The sequence below is a fragment of the Vipera berus genome, assembly GCF_964194415.1.
Source record: "Vipera berus genome assembly, chromosome: 1".
Taxonomy (NCBI): domain Eukaryota; kingdom Metazoa; phylum Chordata; class Lepidosauria; order Squamata; family Viperidae; genus Vipera; species Vipera berus.
Genome location: NC_138202.1, coordinates 276760959 through 276780570, shown reverse-complemented (window position 1 = coordinate 276780570; position 19612 = coordinate 276760959). Strand labels below are relative to the sequence as shown.

General features: G+C 37.9%; 1 protein-coding gene across 2 annotated transcripts in view; it reads right to left on the bottom strand.

Annotated features, from left to right (window-relative positions):
• Positions 1–19612, bottom strand: part of TIAM2 (TIAM Rac1 associated GEF 2) — an 86406-nt gene that overhangs the window by 42053 nt on the left and 24741 nt on the right. Inside the window, exons 8-13 of one of the 2 annotated variants that reach the window (XM_081313713.1) lie at positions 17412–17483; positions 12527–12694; positions 11213–11317; positions 9281–9359; positions 8713–8805; positions 6389–6649 (exon numbers count right to left, since the gene is read on the bottom strand). In XM_081313713.1, coding sequence (XP_081169839.1) covers positions 6389–6649; positions 8713–8805; positions 9281–9359; positions 11213–11317; positions 12527–12694; positions 17412–17483 — 778 coding nt within the window. The remainder of the gene's footprint in view (positions 1–6388; positions 6650–8712; positions 8806–9280; positions 9360–11212; positions 11318–12526; positions 12695–17411; positions 17484–19612) is intronic. The other variant, XM_081313714.1, reaches the window with a different exon arrangement.

Here is a 19612-nt window from a genome sequence, read left to right as displayed (position 1 = left end):
ATGCAGAGTGAAGAGATGACAGGTTCTCATCAAGGGGTTCACAGGAACAAAGATGACCTGCCCCAACCACAACAATCAGTGCATGGCATTGTGGCAATAATAGTTATTAGTTTATAGTAGTCGTTTGGGATGCAAAAGGGGTGGGGAAGTCTCTGGCTCCAGGCAGCAATGGGGAACATGAATGAGGGCGGTTGATGCTCCGCAGCCAGAGCTCGCCCCGCAGAGGCAGCTCCCCACAGTGTCCACACTCACACCGGTAGTAGTAAGCAAAGTTCAGATGGCCACTGGTCTCTGGAACCACAGCGACCAGCCTCTCCTTTCCTTCTGTCAATGCTCGTAGGCCCAGGTCTCTCTATGCCATAGAGTCTATGGCAATTCCCCTTCCCTCTCTTCCTTTATTGTTAAAATCTGAATCTAACACTCCAGCAAACTTTCTCTCTGCCCTCTCTCTCTCTTCCCTCCGCTCAGGATATTCCCCCTCCCCCTGCAAAGGAAGCAATAAAACTCCGCTTTCTCACTCTCTTTCCTTCCCTCTCCTTTAGAGAGAGGGAATCAGCTAAAACCCTCAAACTCATCTTCGGCTTCACCTGGTCTCTCCCTGACTACAGCAACACCACCACCACCACCTTCTCCTTTTCCTTTTCTCTTCTTCTGCCTGATCCACGCCTGCGGTGCCCAAACCGGCTGCAGCTGTCTGAGCCTCCACCTCCTTCCCTCCAGCCAGGCTCCCGCAAAGCCTCTCAGCCAGCTCCACTACACTTTAAAAAACAACACCTGTATACAAGATGATAAAGCCCAGGGTCAGTTAAAGTATTGGAAGGATGGAAGAAAGAAGTATTAGAATTAAACTGCAGTGGGCAGAAGGAATAAAGAATAAAGAAGAATGGAGCTTTAAAGTTGAGAGAAGGCAATCACTATATGGAAGGTTTTTTTCCTAGTATGTCATTAAGATCCTTGCTTAGCTATACCAGGGGTAGGCAGCTGGCTCAGGAATTCTGGGAGCTGAAGTCCACGAGTCATAAAAGAGCCAAGGTTGCCTACCCCTGAGCTATACCCTCAAGCTTAGTCAAGCATCTTAGTGAGTCTGACATGACTGGACCAGATAATTTATGGCATAATGGTTAAGATAAATTCAATCCAGTTTCTAGGTTGAAAGAAAATGAAGTAAACAGCACTGCATAAGATAATGTTTCTACAAAGTATGGGCAAAGTAATCCATTGAACCTGGGATAATAAATTTAAAATACTTTTATAGTTTGTTCTATTGAAAAGGAGACAACCGCTGGAGCTTTTTATTTAATGGTTCAGAAATGAGACTCAAAAAAATATATAATTATATTTTCATCCTCAAAAGTGGAAATAGCTGGTGAGCAAACTGAATCCTAAATGTGAAAGTCTGAAGGGATGTTTACTTTCCAAAAATGTACAGTCAACTTTATTTCTCACATATGACCTGATAAAGAGAACAGTTCACAAAATTTGGGAAAAATGTGTTCTCTTGAACAGGGCTTTTCAACTTTTTCAACCATTGTACCGCTTTTAGGATATGGCAACATCTGAGTACCACCAGTTAGTTGCCTAGCAAGGTGTCAAAAATTTGATGACCAAAAAAAAAGGAAAAAAGTGATGAAGTACAGGTAGTCCTCGACTTACAACAGTTCGCTTAGTGACTGTTTGAAGTTACAATGGCACTGGAAAAAGTGCCCCCCAAGCCACAGCCGAGCAAGACACCTGCCTGCCTGCCCAGCGGTGCTCTTCCTCCTGTCCGAGGTTTTCATTGTTGTGAGCATTTCTGTTGAGGATTGGCAGCGGAGGTGCTGTGGGGGGTGTTTGGTTTTTATTTCCCCCGTCTGCTGGGTGGTTGCAGCAGGTTTTAGTTACTTCACATGACCCTGGGACACTGACCATCATAAATATGAATCAGTTGCCAAGCATCTGAATGTAAATCACAAGACCCTGGAGATGCTGCAACATTCCAGCTGATTAGTGCTTCTTCTGGGCTCAAAGCACCAGGATCAGCACCGAGCTCCAGCTGGAGCCTGGCGCTGATCCTGGCGCTTCCACTGAGCCCTGATAGCCCCAAAGAAGCGCTGATCCTGGCACTTTCACTGAGCCCTGACAACCCTGCAGCTCCAGCCATCTCTTGCTCAGGCTTGTGCGGTGCTACCACTGGTTCAGCTCATTCCCCTCCCCTGCTACTTCTCTAGGATGGTCATGTACCACCTGCCAATGTACAACAGGTGGTACCCGTACCACTGGTTGAAAAGCCCTGCTCTTGAAGACTTATCCTACCTAAAGTTGCTGTGCACATCCCAAATTTTGTGGATGGTCCCCTTTTGAAGTGCTTCAGTCAGAATTCTACCAAACAATTCACACAACTAGACATTGAACTAGTCCCCTCCTTTTCTCCTCATTCATTTTTACCACCTCTCCTTTTGCACAGAAAAAGTCATGATGTTCTTCCAATTGTGGAGCACAAATGTAGTCTGCATGTCACTCCATAAAAATAAACTGCTTTCATATTTTAATATACTTCCAGTTTAATATACTTCTACACCTGTACTCTTAGCATTTTTCAGCATGCTCATGGCTTTCATGACCTTCCATCAAATTTAATTAATCTATTCTTTAATACAAATAATCTGGGACTTAATTGAGCCCAAAATTTCTATTGCTAAGTGAAGTATTTTGTTAAGTGAATTTTGACTCATTTTATGACCTTCTGGCCACAGGTTAAGTGAATCACTGCAATTAAGTTAGTGACGTGGTTGTTAAGTGAATCTGGCTTCTCCATTGACTCTGCTTGATCACTAAAAGTGATCTCAAAAAGCAATCACATGACCCCAGGATACTGCAACCATCATAAATATGAATCAGTTGCCAAGCATCTAAATTTTGATCACATGAACATACAGTAGAGGTGCTGCAATATTCATAAGTGTCAAAAGCACTTATAAATAACCTTTTTCAGCACTATTGTAACTTTGAATGGTCACTAAATGAACTGTTGTAAGTTGAGGACAACCTGTATATGTTCATGTATTTTTTTATCCATATGTTATTCTAGTTTCACTCTAGTTTCTTTCATATATATTTTTTCTTTTCTTCTGTGTCGTTTTTTTTAAATTTCTTTCATTTTCTTCCATGTCTCTTTCCCCACCCCAAAATCCACTCTTGACACTACCAAGAAATGGTTTATCCCTACTCTGAATCCTTACTCCTTCTTGTATCCTTCACTAATTATCTCTATCACAAACAAGTACATGTTTTAAGAGTTATAATAATTCCTTTGGCATGCAAATAGAGAAATAACCTTATGTTTAGCCATGTATTTGTTACAAACAAATCTTTTTTGTCAGTTACTATAAACCTTTTGTAATTTACTGCATGACTGGAAAAAAAGTTGGGGGGGGAGAAAATCTCCCCTCTTTGCTACAATATAAACACTAAATTCTCAGGGGTCTGATGGGGAAAAATGGCCTTAACAGCCTTTTGTGCTTCTTAAAAACATCTGGTACTCACAGTTAGAAACATACAAGGGTAAACGGATCTTTGATCTGATCAACAAATAGGAATTCTTGCATTTTCGTCCATTAAGAACGTAGTCTTAGAAAATGGGAATAGGAAATCAGGACACTATTAATCAAAATTAATATTTTCAAAGTTAGTTTGTAAGAATTAGGCTGATATGTCACTGCAAATTAACCAGGGCAGCAACTGAGGAATAATATGAGCAGGGAAAACAGAAAACCAATTGGGGTTTGTTTCTATTATAAACCGTTTGTAAAAGCATTTCCTATATGCTAAATTAATTGGATAAATATGACTTTTTAACAAATGTACATTCCCAATCATTGATGTGGCCTCTAGTTCATGGTACACTCTACCTCAGCTGCTCTTTGAATGAGACAGCCATCAGATTTTGATTATAACAGCATATATGGAGACAAATAAAAATTACAAAGAGATATTCTAGAAGATCAGCGTCACTACTTATAAAGCAGGTGCTCTTAACATGTTAAATATGCCAGGTAATGACTACCTATAATATCAAACTAATAAACTGAGTATAAATCCTAAATAATGAACTACGATTTATTAATTCCGTAATTTTCACTTTATGGCAGGAGTTTTTATACTCCAATTTCATTTAAATGGAACAGCTTTACGAGATAAATACTACTTATTGTATGCTAAATTTTGCAAGCAAGTTTTTACTTTAAACATGACCTAATAAAGTTGCTTTATAATTATCAATTCAAAAACCTCTCTCTAGTGATTTTTCATATTTAGCACTACAAAAATTACATTTTACACTGCTCAGTATAAGAAGCTGCAGCGATGACATCCCTGTCAGAATGACATCTGTTTAATATTTCCAGAGAAGAGAGAGTCTGCTTCCTTCTGCTGAAACTGCTGAAAAGTTTTTGTGTAAGATGACTGACATCCTTTCTATTAAACCTTCTCTTCTATAAATGAAGTATACTTTTAACCTTGCTTCAAGGACTAGTTTGCAAAATATTCTGCATACACTGCAGATATCTGCTATGAAGAACTGGACATGGCACTGTACTCACTAACTGTCAATACACGTCCTCGAATGGAAGCAAACACGAATCTCCAGCAGGAATGTGTGACAAAACAGAGGTTGCTTTATTCAGCTCCAATGGCCGCCCGGCAGTAGGCCCCACGGGGAGGCAGGCAGAGGCAGGGCCTGGGGGTGAGGGGCCAGCGTGAGAGGCCGCCTCCCCCACTGAATGTCGGGCCCACGAGGCTCGACACTAGCCACAAAACAGAAGAACTGAGCAATATCCTTATCAGACTTTTGCCTGAACAGGTGAAAAACTTAAATGTTGCTATCTGTACAATTGGGCCTTGCACAGTTAGTCCTACGTGGAGTAACTATGTTCATACCAGGGCAAGCCCATGTTTCTCAGCATAAGAGCCCTCACACATTCAAGTCGATGCCTGAACGTGGCTAATTACAGTATTTCTTTGCGATTTGGATGTTATACTTCCATCCATGAAGTCTTGAGTTACACTCCTTGACCTACTAGAAACAAAAAGGTTTCTACAAAGCATTTTCAAGTTTCAGCCAAAAAAAGGTATTTAATTTAGTCTGCAAAATGCTTTAGAAGTGTTAGCATTATGAATCACTTGTCCTCAAAAAGACAAATTTCAATTACACTTATCAAGGTAAGCTGTACATTAAATGGAAGATACTTGTGCCTACTGATGTAGGAACCTGATGGCTTCAAAACAAGCATGAGCTGGCACAGAAATACACACCAAGTCACCATGAATTATGTGACTTTACCTGAAAGACTAAGAAAATCCCCTCTTCTTGGGAATTATGTTCAGTCAATCAGCAACTGAAACTGACACACCAGCAAAGGAGGAAAAAACTATCTTTAACTTGCAATTATTTATGACATTAACAGAAGAACAGGTTTGGGGAGCAATTTTTCATAGATACGCGGCTAGAAAGGAAGTGCTAATCAGCCACCTTTTCAATTGTCCTGGTGGATATTTTCACAGCATCCCATCCATGACCTAAATCTCATTAAAAACACTGCAAGGTAGTTTTATCTACATGCAGTGCTGTATAATGTCACAACACAGATGTTATTCTAAGATATGTTGTATTGCCACACATTCTTTAAATATGTCATTTTCTGTAATCCTGAGCAGAAAATGGCAACATTGTTTTCCAAAGTTGTTTTATTTATTGGTGTATTGCATTTACATCCTGCCTTTCCTTAAAAGATCCAGGCAACATAGACGTTAAGGGTTACCCCTCTATCAATGACACCACAACTCTGTAAGACACACTAGGCTGAAAGAGAGTGACTGACTCAACACCACCCAATAAGCTTAGCAATCAAATGGACTTAAACTTGGTTTTTGTTGGTTCCAGTTTAAACCACAACAGCATGCTGACTATATATATATTAAGTTGCAGAATAAAAATAACACATATATTTTACATGTTTTTATATGCCACTCTTCTATTTATTGGAATTAATTTTGTTATATAGAAGACAAATCATGGATTTATTTTATTTCTTGAATCCATACTGTTTTCCCTGAGAACAAAAGATCTATAAAGTCCTGTCAAAATCTTGAAATATCTGAAAAACTGGTCCAAGAACAAAACTAAAAATCAATCAATCAATCAATTAATGGATCTTTCATCTAAAAATGCTTAATACTTCTATAACCCCCATTATGAAGGTGTTGTTTATAAAAATACAAATATGTTTTAACATTATCTTCTAAAAGTTTCTGTGTTTATTGAAAAAGAAAAAGTTGAAATGGCATTAAAAATATTGCACATGCTCTTTTGTATGCAGGAACGGTCACCGTAAAACTTCAAGCATCATCTCACCATTTGCTGTATTCATTCTGAAGTTATCCAGAAATTCCTCCAAGAGTTTTGATTGGTTATGCGGGGGCAAGAACTTTCTTGCATCCTTGGAAACGATACCATCTTTCAAAGAAGTACATAATGCTCTTTTATTGCCTTTGAGATTTGTGGTCAATGTTAGCTGCACGCTTTTCTCCGAGAACAGCAATTCCATTTGCCTGAGGTCAAGCTCAGATACAGATTCTCCATTTATAATCAAAATTTCATTCCCAACACACAAGCCTGGGAGCAGAAAAAAAGCAGAAGACAGACATGAAGACACAATGGAAAGAGGGCATGTTAAAACATATTGTAACAAACTGTTAAGAAATGATTTTTTTAAAATCTTACCACATGAAAGTTTATGGAATGTATTGTGATGAAACAATAAATCCAACAAATGTTTTGCAAAAATTAAGATTTACATAAAGAAAGTATCCTGCTTGTTAGAAAAGAAGTTAAAATTACAATAGGAGAGTAACTTTTCCATTATCTAATAAAGAGCAATCTAGGCAGTGAACCAGGACAAAAAGCTACTGGCCTAAATCCCTTTTTCAGCATTACACCCAAATAAATATGGACAAAATTCTACTTTCTTAAAAAGCCTTCCCTTCCTTTTTAGCTTAGAATTTCATCCAGCGAGTACAATAAAGCTAGTTAAACTGAACAAAATCCCTGGGAACATGGGCAATAAAGCAATAAAGGAATGTAAGAAGTGAGTGGATTCAACAGCCATGAAAAATAGCATTTGATCATAACATCCTTGTCATAGAGAATTAGTAACAATTTGAAACATAAACACATAGCTTGATATGGCAAGATGAAATTCTCTGAATATTCTTATAGTACAATTGATTTACTGAGAGAAAACTCTATTTAACTCAATGTGTTGTCTAGACAGGACTGCTGAAATGAGTGACTTCAGCCAGATGAAGTAGATGATATTTCACTCAACATGTTTTCTCTATTCATATACAATAAATGCATAGCTATCTGCTTGCTGAGAGTATGCTTTTTGGAGAACAAGTCTTTAGCATGGCTTCCCAACAAGCATATATGGGGGTGAAATTGGGGTAGGGAGGAGAAGAGGATTTTTCACATGGGGCTGCCTCTGAAAAGTATCTATAAGCTTTAGCTGGTACAGAATGGAGTGGCACAGGCAGTTATGTGTACTCCAAGATCTGCATGTTACACCTCAGCTCTGGGAGTTGGATTGGCTCTCAATTTGCTTCTCAGTCAAACTAAAGGTGCTGGTTATGACCTTTAAAGCCCTACATGGCATTGGGCCAAATTATTTGAGGAACCACCTATCCCCAATTGCGTTGACCCATGTTATCAGGTCTGGCGGGAGGGACATACTGTGGGTCTCATTAGCCAAGGAACTTCACTTGGCAAGACTCAGGATGAGTGCTTTTTCTGCTATGGTGGACCATATCGTTCCTTCAAGGTAAGATTGGCCCCAATCCAGTTGATCTTCTGGAAGTCCCTCAAAAATTGGTTTTGCTGTTGGGCTTGGGAATCCCATGAAAGTATACAGCCTGTTAAATGGCATTGTGCACTATGTATAAGTCTAAACTACACTCTCCCATCTTTTTGTTATTGTAGTTTTTAGCTGTCACACTGAGCTCGTCAATCAGAAGGTCGGCAGTTTGGCAGGTCGAATCCCGAGTGCCGCGTAACAGAGGAAGAACCTGTTACTCGTCCCAGCTTCTGCCAACCTAGCAGTTCGAAAGCATGTAAAAATGCAAGTAGAAAAATAGGGACCACTACGGTGGGAAGGTAACAGCGTTCTGTGCGCCTTTGGCGTCTAGTCATGCCGGCCACATGACCAGGGAGATGTCCTCGGACAAGTGCTGGCTCTTCGGCTTTGAAACGGAGATGAGCACCGGCCCCTAGAGTTGGAAACGACTAGCACGCATGTGCGGGGGAACCTTTACCTTTACCTTTTTAATTGAATTTAATGACTGGGTTTTATATTTTAATTGTGTACCCCACCCAGAATCACATGTGAGACAGACTGCCATATAAATTCAGTCGATCAATCAATCCAGAGTTCCGCGCAATGCTTTGCTGTCCATCTGTATAACAAACACCGTCCCGTGTTGGTGCTAAGAATCTAAGAAAGTTTTGATAGACCTACCCACCACCAAAAAAGAAAGACATAAAATGGTTCCTCCTTCCATTCACCCATCCATCCTTCCTTGAATATTTGTATCCTGTCTATAACTTGTACTTTAGGTGGCTTATTTTAGTTTACAGCCATGCGTAGGCATTAGAAAATAATGTAAATGAGAGACAGCACAAACCTTCTCGGTAAGCTATCCCATCAGGAAGAATATCACTTATAAAGATATGTGTGAGATGCTGGTGTTCATCAACTTGCACATTGACTGCAAATCCTGGAGTTAAAAAAAACAGATTTATAAGCATGTGTCATTACCACCATCTTAAAAAGAGGTACACAGAATTAGTATTCAATACCAATTACATAGAAAGGATATATTTTTATATTATTTAAGATAATGCATCTCATTAACATTGTATACATCTGCAATAACATAAAAGTAAAATAATTACTAATGGCAGAATATCATTGTTTGCAACGTTGTAACATAGTATCTTCAACAGAGGACATCTTTTTTTAGCTTCCAAACCAAATCACTCTTATTATAGTTTCTTTTGCCTCCATTTATCCAAAGGCCCTGGGTACTTCATTCCATCAAAGTCTTTTCTATGAAAGCTAAACAGATCTCTTGACTTCAAAGACACACTATATCCTTGGCTAATAATATAGTGAACAGAACTACAGGCCTAACCAAGTCAACCAAGCAAGTACTTAAAACAGTTTCCTCATTCAGCTAACTGCTTACTTACCAAAATCAGCTACATCCTCTTGCTTAGTAAGATGCGCATGGTAGATGCTCAAAGGAAAGATTTCTATTTCATCATATATCTGTAGAAGAGATAATATCATATCTCAAGCTGAACTGAGGATAGATGCAGAAGTTCAAAATACACTCAATGAATGAGCCCAATAGTGTCACTGTTAGGATCAGCTCTTCCATTCAGCACCTGCTTTGCAAGGCTTTTTGTGGTTGTGATTAAAGGACAGAACATTGCCAATTATTGTGTCAATTCCAATGGGATTCTGTATCTCATTTGTTAAATTTTATTTCAGTCACTGTCACTGGATTAGAGCATTTAAAAGTGCCACTTATGTATAAAAATTATGATAGTTAACTTAAAGAATCATTCAAAATATTAAAGGCAACATGATAGAGAATCCATCCATAATCTATATTTGGACAAGAAGCAAAGTTTCACCTCTCTCTATTATTGCCCAGCTGCAGTTCTAATCCTTTAAGTAATTTTCTCACTGGCTTAATCAAACTTTCAGTATGATGGATGTGCTAATTTAAAAAAATACCCTCAAGTATCAAGTCCATGTGAAGAGGAAGATAGCTTTGTTCTTTTTAGCTGTCCACTCTTGTGTAGACAAATAATATCCTTAAGCTCACTTGACATGTGATGACAACAGATACACAAGTAAGGGTGGCTGCCTTATCTCATCTGTTTTTGGCTCCTAATGTAACAGAGCAGCAATAAATTAAAAAGGTGTTACAAAGCTCCCAGAAATTAGAATCACCAGCCAGTTTAGCAGACTGTAGTGAATATCAATGAGAATGGTGAGAACTTCTCATCTATAAATGGAGGTATACCTCACCCTAACTTAAAAGAGATGTAGGGCCTAAAGCTCCAGGCATATGAAAAACTGATCTCCTCCTAAAATAGCTGCAGAATTCTTAAGTTTTAAAGAGGGGAAAAAGAGGGGGGAAATACAAAATACCTGGAGAAATAGCCTATTTAGATTTAGTTTTAATTACGTTCAAATTAAAATGCATTTTATTCTGGTCCCCATCCCGTTTATTTTCTTCCCACAGCCAATTAAAAAAATATTCAGTACAGCCTTTGCAATGCCAAATAAAGACTATGTGTAGTTTTCCAGACGAAAAAGGATGTGCCTAAAAACAACTCGCATCTAATTTCTAGCAACCTGTTCTTTTACACCAAGTTCAACTAGGGCTAGGTTTTACATATCCAGATTGATATGATAATTACATTCCAATCTGCTCAGCCAATATATGTTAGGTTGTTGTTGTGTTGTTGTTTTTTTGCTCATTCTCTTCCGGCATAGTGCAACACACTGGAATCTCACCAAGTTGGAGATGGTTATTTCAACCATTCACCTGCAGCCAACATTTATTTTTTATTTTTTATTTTAATTCCATTTATATCCCGCCCTTCTCCGAAGACTCAGGGTGGCTTACAAACTTAGCAGTAGCCTTCATTCTATGTATATGCCTGCTTATTAGGGCTTTCACACACACCCCAAGCGGCATTATTACAAAGTCAGCTTAATTGCCCCCAACAATCTGGGTCCTCATTTTACCTACCTCGGAAGGATGGAAGGCTGAGTCAACCTTGAAAGACCAGGATTCTAATATTTTTCTCCATGTCAGAGATCAGTTATTTGTGCCTAATTCCATTTTGGCTACAAGAGGACTGCTCCATTAAGAAGTGTTTGGAGCATTTCATTTCTTGGAGTGAGAGATTATACAGTCCCTGACAAGTTATACTCCTTAGATGTCTCTTATTCTAAGGTGGACAGCTCAAAAAATATTCTACCTGTTCTGTCCATCTACACAACCCTGCAAAGTTTGTCATGTTTTGTGTAAGAACAAAAAATTGTAAGTCCTCAAATAAGGATTCTGATCAAGAAACTGCATCTTGATCCTGTGCACTTACCTGGTCTTGAATATATTCATACATTTCGGGGATACAGTGTTCAGTATTTTCACCTATAAACCTTCTAACTTGTAAACCATAATGTCTTGGCTCCATCTGCTTAATCTAAAGGATGGAAAAAAAACAACTAACATTTAGGAACTATTTATACAAATATTTATCACAGCAGATACAGATATACATCTTCCTTCAGTCTTGAACATGTCACTTTCTAAAATAATAATAGGCACCTTCATAAATAAATCATAGTTTACGTATCAGTGTAATTCTGTTGCTTTTAGTTTCTAATACTATTTCTTATACAGAAAAATCAGCAAGTGGTAAGATAAATCTTGTCCAGTTTATATTGGCAGTTCTTAGCTTCTACCGATTTCACAGACGGCTAATTCTACTCCATAATACAGACCCATGATTGAATGATTGGTATTAAATGACTGATTGATTGAATGTCAAGAGAAACATGTTTTTCCTCTGGTTGGCTCTTCCTACATTTTTATTTTCAACCTCCTCTGGAATTGTGAAACACTTAAGTTTAAACTCTATGATAAACACTGATGCATAGAATATATTTTCATTCTGTACATGAAAGGAGGTTTGCTCTATGGAACTCTTCTGCAAACAGAAAGGATAAAGAGCATTTTTAAAATTCCCACTACCACTTCTCATGCTATTTCAAAGAACAACCTCAAAAAGTCATTATAGTTAACATGCTGGTTAAAGATCAATAGTGCCTTAAGTAAGGTACGTTATACAAATAATTACTGATGTTCTCCTTTTTTTTAAGGCAATTTCCTTTCACAAAACTTTTCCACTTGTCTCTGGGACTCTCATGCCACCTAGTGGTTATCTATGATATCTTACACTTGCCTGTTTTTTCTTTCAAAATAGAAAGCGCAAGTGGTAAAAACTGAGTTTAAAAACCCACTCTGGGTCTTAAAAGCTAGATTATTATCAGGAAAACTATCTCTGGGACACCGGGACAAAGTGAATGCTTTTCTCCCAGGTTTTAGGACAAGGTGGTTGCAATATGTTGCTACAGGCCAGTTTTACCATCTTATTCATTGTTTATTTTATCTGGATTGCATATAGCTAGAGTTTTGTTGTTGTTGTTTTTTGAGCCACCTAGATTCAATTGGAGCATGATGGCTAATTAATTAGAAGTTTATTTTCTCTACATCAAAACTAGTTAGTTACCAAATACTTTTTGAAGATACTTACATTTTTAATTACTTTTATTTTGCATACTTACTTCATTGTCCACTTAAGGGAAATAAGTGTAACTACATGATAATATTAAGATATGGAACAAAGTACCTCACATGCCAAAGTCAACACATCATTTATTTTGTGATTTGGCTTTAGGGTTAACATTATTCCTTCGCCATCAGGGTACCGAACCAATGACTGTATATCCCAGATATGTTCTTTTGAAGCATTTTCTGGAGCTGAGTAGTAAACGTTTAGAAATTCATGTACTTTCTGCTGAGAAGGAAAAAAAAACATATAGCAAGGGTTTAGCTGTCTAATAAAGTATTAAAAATCACATCAGATCATGTCTTTATTTGTAGTTTATACATTCGATAAAAAGGTAATTGAAAAATGAGGTATTTGTAGCAGACTTTCCTGTCAATGTTTTTGCATCAATATTTTAAAATGTTTTCAAATCAATAAAAACGAAGACTTTTAATAAGATGGAATGGAATGAAAAAACAACAACATAGCTTTCATTGCTATTCCTACCAAACATCATGTCCCACCTCTGTCCCTTTTTTCTTAAATAATCATTAGCAGATATGACTTTTTAAGAGAATGTTAATTCTGCTGACTGTTGTTAGATTTGAAACATAAAACTTGATTAGGTTAAAGTTTCATTCAGAACTTTCACCAACAGAGGGCAGTATAGCTCAGTTTCACTCATACAGACATGTAGAATACAATGTGTACCCACATGAATTTACATTTCTTTTTAATTCCTTCATATTAAAAACTCAGCAAAAGTCAGCAAAACCTCACTAATGAATGTCTATGGAGAATTTCAGTCATCCAGGTCATGGTCATCCCAAAGGTGCTTTACCAAGAGGCAACTGGACTTACTTTATTTTTCCTTGAAGACGTTTTGCTTCTCATCCAAGAATCTTCCTCAATTCAGTTCTGAAGAAGCTTCTTGGATGACAAGTGAAATATCTTCAAGGAAAAGCAAAGAAAGGCCAGTTGCTTCTTGAAAAAGCACCTTTGAGTCTTATTAATGAATGCAATTTTATTTTCTTCGTATTAAAAAATCAGCAACCAATGTCAAACCTTCCACATTTAGACCACAATCATGGTAAGAACACCAGAAAATGTCTCCTCTATATTAAAAGACATAAGAGAAAAGCTACATACAAAAGTAGATCCCAGCAATTTTTCCATCAGAGATCAGCTTCAGACTATGTAAGTGTAATTTTTACTTAAACCTCAACCCATTCATTTTCAGAACATCAAAGATACTTATGTTCAAAGCATTTCAATTAAGCTTTATTATTTTAATTATTATTTTAATATCCAAAAGGTTTTGTTATATTTGAATCTCATTTTTCTTTTAGGAGCAGAAGGCAACAAACTTTCTTAAAGATCCTCTTCCACAGAGGCAATCTAGAAAGAAATCATTAACAAAGATCACATTCTAAAAGAATGAAAATGGTAGCTTATTTCCCCTCAGCTAGAAATCTGAAAAATGAAATATAGGAAAAACTGTGCTTATAAAAATAATTTGTCCATATTTGCAATGTAGGCATAAAAAGCAAAGACAGGACACATTTTAATGAAAAACCAAAAAAACCAAAATACTGTTTACTCAGTGTATTTACACAGTTAACCTATGTTTAATACCGTAGCTTTATACTTTACAAACATGTTTCAATAAAGGAGGATATTTGTAACTCAGGGTTTAAATAAAGGATCCTTGGTGGTCTCGGAGCTTGTTGTTTTCTTGAAGACGTTTCATTACCCAAACTAAATATCATCAGTTCTAGTGACTTGACTAGCACTATGGTATTACCTAGTTTGAATAATGAAACGTCTGCAAGAAAACAATCAAGCTCAGAGACCACCAAGGACCTCTCAGAGGCATGTTTGTTCCCATCTTTAAACTGATTTAATCTTTGCAATACTTAGATATGAAACGCAACAGAAGGTTTGCCTTAAGCCTATTTTCCTTGCCTAACATTCGTAACGTTTTTTTTCCCTTTCGTTCAATTGTGTCTGATTCTCAGAGACTACCTGCAGTTTTCTTGGCAAGGTTTTTTCAGAAGAGGTTCTAGGGCTTACAGAAACTGGCCTAAAATCACCCAGTTTGCTTTGTCCCCAAGGTGAAACTAGAACTCCCCATTTCTAAGCTGATACCAGGGGTAGGCAACCTTGGCTCTGACTCGTGGACTTCAACTCCCAGAATTCCTGAGCCAGCCATGCTGAGGGGAAAGAGAGAGGTTTCCATGCTGAGCCATGCTGGCTCAGGAATTCTGGAAGTTGAAGTCCACGAGTCATAAAAGAGCCAAGGTTGCCTACCCCTGCACTATACCAAAGTAACTCTCTTTAACAGTCATAAAATATCTGCACAAATAGTTTTAGGTTTGCCAAATTAGAAATGCTTTTTTTAAAAAAAAAATGTGATGGAAATAAAATTCCATACAATTTTTAAAAGAAAAAAAAAGGCTGATCAATTTCAAGATCAATTTATATTTTCCAACTTTAAAACTAAGTGGCTAGATTTCTCCTCTCAGTTTGGTCTGCTCTGTAACTAATATCACAATACTTCATTCATTTATTGCCACAGAGTTCTGACAACACATTGAGTTTTCCAGCAACTTATGCCAAGTCTGTAATGTGCACGACATTTTGCTTGAAAAGCAGCTGGTTTCTTCATAACTTTCCTGTCTTTGTCTCCGTTTTTATATGAAACACCTCAGAAAACCTGTGTGCTTCAGTAAACCCATCAGGAAATGGTGAGTGGGTTAGCATGCTACAATTAATCACTTCTTTGAGTAAGTGAATGAGGCATTATGAAGCAGTGCAGCAGCTTCTCTAGAAACAGTTATTTAAACCATTTAAGTACTTTTACAGCTGGAATGCCACAGCTTATTCTATGTAGTAGACATAAGCCTGGGGCTAATTCATGGAAGCAAGTGCCACAAATTTGGCTTCGCATCAAGGCATTCTCACAATTGATGTATTTTCCTACTGTCCTTAGAAGCAAGACCAAGCAAGCAAGCAAGCATGTAACAGCAAAGGTACTTTCAGCGGGGCCACTTTAAATGCACATTTGTGCATCATGCATAAACCAGTGCCATCATATCTCACAGTACTAGAAGTTCAAATATAGAGGACTTCTATTTACTTTCAAGGAGAGATTTTTTAAAAAAATACTATATAGTATCAACAGGTAATTTTATTTTTTCAAAGTAGTTTAATAGAACCAAAGCACTGGACACAGAGGTATGTGAAGAATATTTCTAGTCTTAAGGGAGGGGAAGGTCTCTAAGGCAGAGCTTCCTAACCTTTCCAGGTTGTCGGCCCATAAGGAAAGGGAGCAGCAGCGAAATGTGCGTGTGTGTGGCTCCTTGCATGCATGCGCAAATGGGGGCACGCAGAAGGGGCACTAACACGTGTGAACATGTGCAAGGAAGTTGTGCACACCTATAGTGTGCGCACTGGCACCCGCGTGGATGCACAAACAACCCGCTAGCGCCTGCATGACGGTAGTGGTGGTGCCAACGTCCCCGTGCATGCACAAATGGGGCTGCTAGTGCCCATGCGGTGGAGCTGTGAGTTGGGAGTGCTTGCCAGCTATTCCCGGCGTCCGGTGGCCAAGAGGCCATGGCTGGGTACTGGGCCGTGGACCATAGGTTAAGAACCCCCGTACTCAAGCCAAGCTTAAAATAAAATGGTGGACCAGATACCAACTTATTACATCAGTAACATGGTACCATCAAGTAACTAGGCACGCTCTTAAAAAGGACCTCATTTAATTTTTTTATGTTTAAATTGATACTTTAAAGCCCCAAATTTCTTACAAGATTTTTGAGATTTTGCAAGAGAATCCAGGAAATCATAGAAGAAAAAGTTGTCAACTACTGGTTTATGATATCATTGAAGCATTTACTTACTAAGTTTTCGAGCAACAATATTTGCTTTGATCTGAAAGGTCAGTGGGGCTCCTTCTCTTTTCCCAAAGCTACCCATCTGCCCTCTTACTGGGAAGCCAGCATTTCCCAAGGCTTCACTACTCTAAAGACTGGGAGTCCAAGTGCTCCAAACCAGCCCTTCTTTGGAACTGTAATGGAAAATGAGATTGGTGGGAGGAGTCAGTATCCACTGATTTAAATGCTTCTAGTACAACGAAGTGGCTCGTGAAAAGAAGTTATAGTTGTTTGGGGAAGCTCTGGTGTCACCCACTATCATCCAAACTTTAGGAGTTGGCCAAGAAAATAAATCCACAGAATATATTATCTTCTCTATTTTCTGGTTTACAAGCCCAAGGGCTTGACATTAGGATCTTTTAGACAGCTATGACTTTAAATAAAAATGAACAAGACATGTTTCATGTTTGTGGTCTATGAAAGTTGCATACTATAATTATATTAGAAAATAAAAGGATTATACTATATATGAACAAAAGTATACAACCTACAACTACTGCCCAGTAATTTGGGATATATGATTCATTAACTGTATTAAATGAATCACATGTTTTACTGATTGAATGTAGCTGGCTGATATTCAATCCACGGAGATTTTTTTTTAAAAAAAATATTGAATACTCCTATCCCAGCATAGGGATCTCATTTCTGTAAATGAAAAACATAGAACATAGAATAACAGAGTTGGGAGGGATCTTGGAGTTCTCTTAGTCCAATCCCCCTACTCGAGCAGGAGATCCCAGGCCATTTCAGACAAGTGGCTGTCCATAATTGTTGAGCATTGTTAATGGGACAAATTAGTGTGACAATACTGTGAGTGGCAGGATATGCAATAATTTATTTAAGAGCCTGCTATAGAAGCTTGTATAGAAAAGATAAAGTATTTCCCGCCCCCACCCCCACTTACGACTCAAAGCAAGTAAGGAAGCCCATCCAACCTGCTTGTTTGTCATATATTTATAACATCTGCAAACGCATTAAGCAAGTGGAAGTTAAATTAAATTTGTTGCATTTTATTATATTACCTCAGCAGAATTACTGCAATACTGAGGTAGCTGTGTTCCAGGAATTCCATGCCCTCCAGTTGAGTCAAAAATCTAATTAAAGAAAACATAAATTAACATAATGCAAACATTACATAGCATCGCTGTTTCACTTGCAAAAAAGGCAATAAACCCCCAAATAATGTGAAAGTACACATTGGTTCACCCCAAAGTATCTACCTGCTACTTAGCAATGGGTACTGGCTGTTTCATGAAGAGGTAGTCCTAGATCTGAATTTGGCACAGAGACAACTGGAATAGCAACCTGTATGCTTAAGGGGAGGCGGTGAGGGGGGCGAGGTAAATGTGTGGTAGGAGTCCCTTGAATAAGACTCCTCCTGAACTGGATTTCAAACCATTATGCTTTATTTGCATGAGTGAAAAGGTGAGTTTAAAAATATAGATAGTCCTCATTTAGCAACCACATTTGGGACACGAAGCAAACTGGTCACTAAGTGAAATTGTGACTGTGCTTACAATCTTACTTCAGCATCCCTTTGCTTTATAGGTATGTGAAGGTTGTAGGTGCCAGCATTAGTGATAGTTACCTTTTCATCACCATAATTGCCAATGGTCACTGACCAAGGAATTCACTAAGCGAGGCATATCTGTACATTATGAAGACCAAGATTTAAATGTATGGCATTTCTTTGTTTAATTAAAAATAAGGACATCAAAGATAATGTGAATAATAGTATTCCAAATGGTCTTAAAACAATGAAAAAACAGGCTATTTCTGTGAAATGAGAATATAAGAATTAGTTTTTCTGTTTTAATCTAGTAAATTACAAAAAGGATAAGCCCATTTTTGATTGCCATTAAAGTATTAACTCAGTAACTGAAAATTTGTGGTTATCGGTTACAGGATTCTGAAAGACATAAGCTTAATTGATTATGCTAATACCCAAAGAAGTTATTCTTCAATATTTAACTTCAATATTTTTACTGTGGAGTCCTTAATGCTCTTAGAGCTTGCTTGTTTGCTAGCAAATATTTCATTATCTGATTTAATATTTCATTATCTGATTTTTGTTTTCTGTTTATATACAATATGTTGGTGAAGGTTTCTTTTCTTTCAACTCCAAATAACTGTGTGTGTGTGTGTGTGTGTGTGTGTGTGTGTGTGTGTGTGTGTGTGTGTGTTGTGTATACACATACACACATACACACACATACACATTTGGAGTTGAAAACAATTTGATAGTACATAGATTTTCTCAATGACAATCTATAATTAACTTGGTGTTTCAGTTCTTTCAACAAGGCACTCATTGCCACTGTAACTGAGTCCATCTATCTTGTTGCTGATCATCCTCTTCTTGTCCTTTCCTTCCACCTTTTCCCAGTATCAGAACCTTCCCTAGAGAGCTAAATCTTTGCAAAATGTGTCTGAAGTTTCATAATTTTGAGGCTGGTCATTTGTCCCTAGAATGAAAACTCTTGGTTGATTTGTTTGATGATCCATTTGTTTGTTTCTTTGGCTCACGAGTCTTTTCCAGCAGCAAAGTTCAAAAGCGTCATTATTCTTCCTATCCTGTTCTTGGAAAGTCCACTTCAAGAAGATGTAGTTCCATTTTCAAGATAATTCAATGCTGGCAGCTTTTTTTGCATGACTAACATTTAGTGGCACCCATGTAAGATTTCCAGGCTGTAACCACATTTGGAAATAGTTAAGCTCAAAATTCTGTATTCACTTCTTCATTCTACCTTCTCTGATTTTGGGATTTTTTTTTAATCCCATTTATATCCCGCCCTTCTCCGAAGACTCAGGGCGGCTTACAATCTAAGCACAAATCAATGTCCTTAGCAATAGCCTTCATTCTATGTATATACCTGCTTATTAGGGCTTTCGGGGGGGCCCCAAGCGGCATTATTACAAAGTCAGCTTAATTGCCCCCAACAATCTGGGTCCTCATTTTACCTACCTCGGAAGGATGGAAGGCTGAGTCAACCTTGAGCCTGGTGGGATGCGAACCTGCACTAATTGCAGGCAGTTGGTGGTACTTAAGGAGGCATTAGCCCACTGCTCCACCAATTTGAATGGGAGGAAGCCTATTATTGGTACTAATCAAGATTTGTCACAATTCTGGTAAACGCTGAGAGCTAAGTTCATATGAAGTATATTTCCACTAAATGATTATTCCACAAAAAATATGATCTACTGATAACAGACCGCTGCTTTT